Below are 7,573 nucleotides of genomic sequence, written 5' to 3' on the forward strand. Positions count from 1 at the left end.
ACGATGGCAACGAAGAGGTGGCGATGATGACCTCTGGTGGCAACGGAAACGGCGGTGGGGCTCAACTAGAGTTCAACAAACGATGGTGGCGGCGCTACGAACGACGAGAGCCTAGGGCAAAGAGTGGAAACAAGAGAGGAGATTAGGGGATTCTATTTAAAGGCGGGGGAGGAAGAGAGCAACACTAGGACAAGAGAATTTGTTGTCGGATTTTTCGGGGGGAAAGAAAAGGAGGAAAAGGGAAAGATTTCCCCTTAACAATTTTGCAAAATCTTTACGGGTTCGAGGGGATTTCGTGGTTGAAGACACTGTTGTGGGAGGAAATGTATAATTTTTCTTCCTTCTTTGAGCCCGTGGGAGGACGAAACTTATATTTTGGCCGGAAAGAAAAAGAGGTTGGCCGGCGGGCGTGGTGAGAGAGAGAAGGGTATGGGCTGAAACAAATTGAAGATTTATTTTCATTTATATAAGTACCAAAAAAAATCTTTGTATTATTAAAATTAGTAATATGAGCTCTCAAAAATCCGAGAAAATTCGAGAGTGTAATTAATCATGGAGAATTTAATAAAAATTAAATCAAACCATGTTTTAATAAGGAAATTTTATTTCTCACATTTTACTTCATTTGTAATTAAAGAACATTTAATATAAATTCTAAAAATGAAAATCAGGGTGTGACCTTTTTCTACCATAAGGTTGTAGGGTTATTTTTCTAGAAGATTTCCCCTATAATGATATCTATGGTTTCATAATATCTCAAACCAAGGGTTTGGGTAAATGGTGTTAGTTTATACCTGTTTTTATATACACAAATTAATCGACCAGGTTTTAAACACAAATAGATTTAAAATATCCATCTATTACTAAGAACGTACAAGATTTCGACTTAAATTGTTTATTAAAACTACAGGATGTTACATGGGCCGAGTGGACTAGGCTCATGTGGCATGATGTAATTTGATAAAGGTGGCAGGTACCTGCATTATAAGATGAACCGTTTTCACTAGTTTGTTGTGTAAAATAAGCCGAAAATTAATTTAGGGGGTTAAGCGCTGTGGCAAAATAGTTCGGTGGGAGTAAAAGGGATTTTTTTCCAAAAAGAAAAAATGCATTATTTTTAAGTGTTACCAATGTTTCGTAAACAAACTAAGTCTACTTTCCTTTTTACAAGATCAAGAAGATTAAAGAAAATTGCTTATAGGGATGCATTAAATATTATATATTATAGATCTAGCAACAAACAATTTAGAAAAACTAGTGAGCAATGCTGAGAATGAAAATTTATAGAGATATCGTATTGTTTTTTAAGAGTGACAGGTGTTATCCAGTCAATATTTTACTCTTATGTTTTTCATATACTTGTCTATGATGCATGCCCATGCATCACCGTTGCGTGGGATTTTTTCGAAGTTGTTATTTAAATGTTCAGGGAAGAAGAGTTAAAAGCTATATATATATATATGTATATATATATATATATATATGTATATATATATATGTATATATATATATGTATATATATATGTATATATGTATATATGTATATATGTATATATATATATGTATATATATATATATGTATATATATGTATATATATGTATATATATGTATACATATATATATACATATATATACATATACATATACATATACCGGATACTAAAAAAAAGAACATACTTCTTAACCGACTGAGTTAGTATATATACTGAATACTTGATAAAAAACAGTACATACACCTAATTAACAGATCGAGTATACACTGGATTCTTGAAAACACAGTACATACTCCTTAAAACGGTACATAATACTGAAAATATAAGTACATACTACTTATATACTACTTGAAAAAAAGAGAGAGCAGTATATACCACCGATCTAGGAAAAAATGGTATATAGGAGTGATCTATATACGACCAATTCTAAATGTTGGTAAATACTGTTCTAAATGGTGATAAATACTGGTACTACTAAGGATAGTTAGATAGGTACATTATTAAATTCGGAACCAAATGCATGGCCTCGTTCAATTGTGAACCAAATCCGGTGTGGAGTTGTGTATCAACAAAAAATAAAGTTGTTTACTAGTAGCTAAAAGAACAGTATATACTGAAAAATATTAGTACGTTTTTCCGCTAAACAGAACAGACCATTACTGAAAAAATAGTTTATACTACTAGTTTTTGAAAAGAGTATATACTTCGATCGACTAACTACTAAGGAAATAGTATATCTCAAATTTTGAATCTGGCCATTAATTCCTCACGGTCCGGTGTGCATGCATGCAAAAATTTGAAAAGAAAAACAATAGAATAGCAGCTCGCATATGCAGAATTTTAAAAATAAAATGAATATTACTATTTTTTAATTCTTAACCAGACTATCCATTATCAACTAATGGATATCCAACAAGAAGGAGGGAGTACGTACACCCGGGTGTACAGATTTGCTATATATATATAAAGGAGAGTCAAGGGACGACATAGAAGAGGACGTAGGCACCATGTGGAGGACCGTCCATCAGAGAATATTCATCTCCTTCGAGTCACCATTATCAATTGCATCTCTGATGGACGGTCCTCCACTTGGTGCATCTGTCCCATTCTGTGTCATTCATTGACTCTCCTCTATTGAAATCTTCTATTCCTTCATCTCCTTCGAGTCACCATCATCAATTGCATCTCTGATAGACGGTCCTCCACTTGGTGCCTACATCTCCTTCTGTGTCATCCCTTGACTCTCCTCTCTCTCTCTCTCTCTCTCTCTCTATATATATATATATATATATATATATATATATATATATATATATATATATATATATATATATATATATATATATATATATATATATATATATATATATATATATATATATATATATATAGACTATTCTCTACACCCCCCTCCAATGGATCAAACCCACCTCCCCCACCCTCCCTAGGGCCCGAAACCCACCTCCCATCTTAGTCAAAAGGGCGGTCAAAGCATCCTCCACCGGTCAAACCCGCCCACTCAATTCCCCCCACGTCCACCTCTTTGTTGTCCTTGTCTCACAGGAATTATGCAGTAACAAGACGACCATCGTGCAGTAACAGGGTTACTTCTCGCAGTAACAATATTATAACGTTGTCAAAATATAGCGATGATGGATCTAGTTTTATAAAGCTCTTTTTTAAAGCATTATGGTGGAAACGGTTCAAAAATATAATATGTGATGCGAGAGATATGATTGTTTAAAGATTAGAATTTCAAATAATCCATTTGTGTTTAGTTTGCTACTATGTATCATTTGTGTTGCTCCCTTCCCTCTACGCCCACCTCTTTGGTGCACTCGTCTCGTAGGAATTGTGCGGTAACAAGATGACCATATTATAGTAACATGATTACTTTCTTGTAGTAACAACATTCGATAGTCTGTAGAAGTACCGTTACTACTACATACATGCTCTGTGTTACTATAATTTTCACGGGATATTACTGTCAAAGCTGCAGTAACAACCTATATATTTTTGCAGTAACAATCTATATATTTATATTTTTGCAGTAACGTTACATGATACTGCACTTTTACAATAATGTTACTATTGGAACATTATAACAGATTATAAGTTCCACAACAATATAAGTGATTTGCTCTCACAAAGTTTAAATAGAGATATATAAAACTGAAACAACAAACTCTAATCACAAGATGTCATAAGGTGAATTAGTTAATAAAGCATTTCTTTGAACCATGAGTCATGGGTTCAAGCCTTGGTTTTGTCACTTTTAATTAGTTTTAAAATTTTCTATCCAATGTAGATGGGAGAGAGATCGAGAGAGAAAAAAAAGGGAGGAAGGGGCGCCAGGAGAGGGGAGATGGAAGAGAGATCGAGAGAGAAAGGGGGGCGGGATCAGGAGGTGGGCCTCGTGGGGTGGGATAAGAGGAGGGTGTAGAATAGAGCTATCATATATATATATATATATACATATATATATATATATGTATATATACATATATATATATATGGGGCAAGTACTCCGAGCTTTGATTTTTGCATGGAACCGAAATACCGGCAAATGAGTACGAAAAACTCATTATGCTATATTGTCGAAGTCATCTAGCTACGTAATACCACTGAAAGAAGATGGGGATTGTAGCTAAAAAGACAGCCAACAGTTGACAACCGGAAGTAAACTCCTTGATAATCTCACTCCCGGGCAGGACCTTCCCCATACCTGAACCTGGCCTGCTTCTCATCGTTGAAACTCGAAGGCCTCAGCTGCCGCAGTTAATGTCAGCATGGCGGCTTTTCTGACCTGCAACGGAAATTCCAACACGCAACTTCGACCGTTCGACGTCGCGGATCAGTTGGTCAAATAAGGACGAAACACACCATATTTCGTGCTATCAATCATGATAATTTGAACAGCAAAATAGAACCAAGTTCACGCAACTAACAGGAACTTTTTTCAAAGTGTTTGCAGATTATGACAGGTTAAGAAACATCTCCTGTTCAGGGTTTAATCTTTCGGTTGGGTTATTTGTATCGGTGGTGGCTGAAATACCGAAATTTTGGATATTTGGATCTGAACTTATATGAATTTTTAATAAAATTTGATCAAAATTGAACAAAATAATACCAAATTCACGAAAAAACAAAAAAAATAAAAATTCCGATAGAACTGAAATTTCGAAAATTTCGTTTCGCAATTTTAAACCCTGCTCCTGTTACGCAACGATTACGGCACTCAGGTACTGTATGTTTGAATTACTGGTTTTAAATTTAGATGAGAAGTACAGTGAAGTGGCTAGATCATTAATTAGGGCTACAATCACAGAGAGTGCATATAGAAAAAAATAGCTAGCAGGCGATCACGACCGGAACGGCTTTGAGAGGGACGGCCAGGACGTTGGCGGTGGTGAACTTCTCGCTCACGTCGAGCTGCTCCGCCGACATGCCGTCCGGCAGCCGCCACTCGAACGCGTGCAGCAGCGACGCCATGATGAGGGGCAGCACCCGCTCCGCCATCGGCACGCCGGGGCACAGCCTCCGCCCCGACCCGAACGGGAGGAACCCGAAGTCCTTCCCCCTGAAGTCCATCTCCTCCGTAGCGCGGCTGCGGCCCACGAACCGCTCCGGCACGAACTCGTCGGGCCGCTCCCATGCCGCCGGGTCGCGCATGATCGCCCACGTGTTGAAGATCACGGCGCAGCCGCTGGGCACCTCGAATCCGCCGATCTCGACGCCGTCCTCCGCGGCCTTGCGCGGCAGCATCACGGGGGCCACCGGGTGCAGCCGCATCGCCTCCTTCAGCACGGCCTGGACGTACGGCATCCGCGCCACGTCGGCCTCCTCGACCGCTTCCCTGCCGCCGAGTGCGGCGTCGATCTCCGCCCGTGCCTTCGCCATGACGCCCGGGTTGCGGAGCAGCTCGGCCATCGCCCACACCACCGTCAGCGACATGGTGTCGCTCCCGGCGGTGAAGACGTCGAACAGGATGTTCGTCAGGTACTCCCGCGCGATCTTGCCCGTGGACATGAGCTCCAGCAGCACGTCGAGGAAGTCTCCGCGCTTGTCCATGGCGGCGTCGTCCTCGGCCGACCGGCGGTCGATTATGTCGTCCAGGACCTTGTAGATTTTGGCCAGGTGCCCGGATGTCCAGCGACGCCACCCTTGCAGGTCGAACCGACGGAGGAACGGGAAGAGGTCGGACACGTTGGGCTTGGCTATGGACTCGATCAGCTCCTCCACGAGCTCCCGGAACCCCTGCGCCGACTCGCCGCCCACGTCCACCACGTCGGCGGAGAAGAGCGCGCTGGACACCAGGTTCAGCACGCCGCCGTACACGGCGTCCTTGACGTCCACCTCCCGCCCGGCGCGCCCGCGGAGGTACGCCACGAGGTCCCTCACCTTGCGCTCGTGGACGGCGCGCGCCGCGGCGAGCGCGCGCGGCGAGAAGGCGTGCGCCGCCACGACGCCGCGCAGGGTCCGCCACATCGGGTCCGCGCTGGGGAGCCAGATCATGGACCGGTCGCAGAAGCCCAGCGCGTGGTTGGCGTCCGGCACGGCGCGGGCGGCGAGGCGCCGGTCGTGCGCGGTGAACGCCTCCCTTGCGGCGCCCGGCGAGGAGATGACCACGGCCGGGGAGAGGCCCAGCTGGAGGCGCATGACGGGGGCGCCATGGGCGCGGGCGAGGCGCGCGAGCGTGTGGTGGAGGTTGCCGCCACGCAGGTCCAGGAGGTTGCCGAGGAGTGGGAGCGGCCGGGGGCCAGGCGGCCACCGGCGCCGTCGGGAGCCCAGGCGGTGGCTGGTCAGGTAGAGGTAGCAGAGGAGCGAGACGGCAAGCGTTGCCCATAGCACCCAGAGTTCGTGCCCCATTTCTGCGGCGGTTAATTCACTCTGTTTGCGTTCGGCGTGAGTGTCGGAGCCTGCGTTTGCGAATTCTGTTACCTGTTGCTGCATCTACTTATACTAGTTTGGTACCCGTGGCTTGCAATACGAGGAAAATACCAAAACGTCTACAAATCCAAAAATCGAGCGTTTGTTTCTCCTCTTTATACGAGAATTTTTCAATACACGTGCGCATTTAGATTGGTTTTGAAACAAATTTAAACAATTAGTTTGATAGAAAAACAAAAAACTAACAAAAGAAAAGAAAACTATGTTTAAAATTATCTCTGTGCATGTGAAGGGGCCTTTAGCCTAGAGGTTACAAGTTACAAGAGGCTCAGTAGCACTATAGTTTCCATATTCTCCATGTGAGCGAATTTTCCAGGATTTAGATTTAACGGCTTTGGGATGGATTTGCTGGCCCAATATTCAAAGATGCTCATAGAGGTAGGGTTTGCGCGTGTGCGTGCGTTGTGAGTGTATGCATTGAACTGTGTAATTCTAAAAAAATATATATTCTAATACATAAACATTATAAATATAAATAGATACATTAAAAGTTTTGAAGTTGAATTTAAATTCAAATTGTTATTGGATATATAAACTTTGAGTATGTAAACCAAAGTATAAACTTTAGTGTCTAAACTTAAAAAATGTAGAATAAACATGTGTGTGAGTTGAAGCCCAAGCGCCCGATATCCCACCTATTGGATTTGGCCTGATATGAGAAGACAAAAAGCCCAAAAAAAAGGGTAAATTGGATTCATGCCATTGTAAATATGTTTTTTTAAGTTAAATTTTATGGGGAGTAAAATGACAGGTGTTATCCGGTCAATATTTCACTCTTATGTTTTTTTTATTGTCTACGATGCATGCGCGTGCATCAGCTTCGCATGGGATTATTCTCTTGGTTGTTATTTAAATGTTCAGGGAAGAAGAGTTAAAAGGAGCTATATATATGACAAGTACTCCGAGCTTTGATTATTGGAACCAAAATACCGGCAAATGAGTACGGAAAACTCATTATGCAATAGTATTATCAAAGTCATCTAGCTACGTAGTACACTAGTACTACTCACAGAAAATGGGGATTGTAGCTAAAAAGACAGCCAACACAGTCGACAACCGGAAGTTCTTGACAATCTCACTCCCGGTCCCGGCAGGTCCTCCCCCATGCCTGAGCCTGGCCTACTTCTCA

General features: G+C 42.4%; 1 protein-coding gene across 1 annotated transcript; it reads right to left on the reverse strand.

The window, feature by feature from the left end:
- Positions 1 to 4,744: 4,744 nt before the first annotated feature.
- LOC4341117 (cytochrome P450 76M5-like) lies at positions 4,745 to 6,423 on the reverse strand. The gene has a single exon (XM_015786392.3). The coding sequence runs from the start codon at positions 6,361 to 6,363 to the stop codon at positions 4,846 to 4,848; it is 1,518 nt and encodes a 505-aa protein (XP_015641878.2). The 5' UTR covers positions 6,364 to 6,423; the 3' UTR covers positions 4,745 to 4,845.
- Positions 6,424 to 7,573: the final 1,150 nt, after the last annotated feature.

The sequence above is a fragment of the Oryza sativa genome, chromosome 6 (genome assembly GCF_034140825.1).
Source record: "Oryza sativa Japonica Group chromosome 6, ASM3414082v1".
Classification (NCBI taxonomy): Eukaryota; Viridiplantae; Streptophyta; class Magnoliopsida; order Poales; family Poaceae; genus Oryza; species Oryza sativa.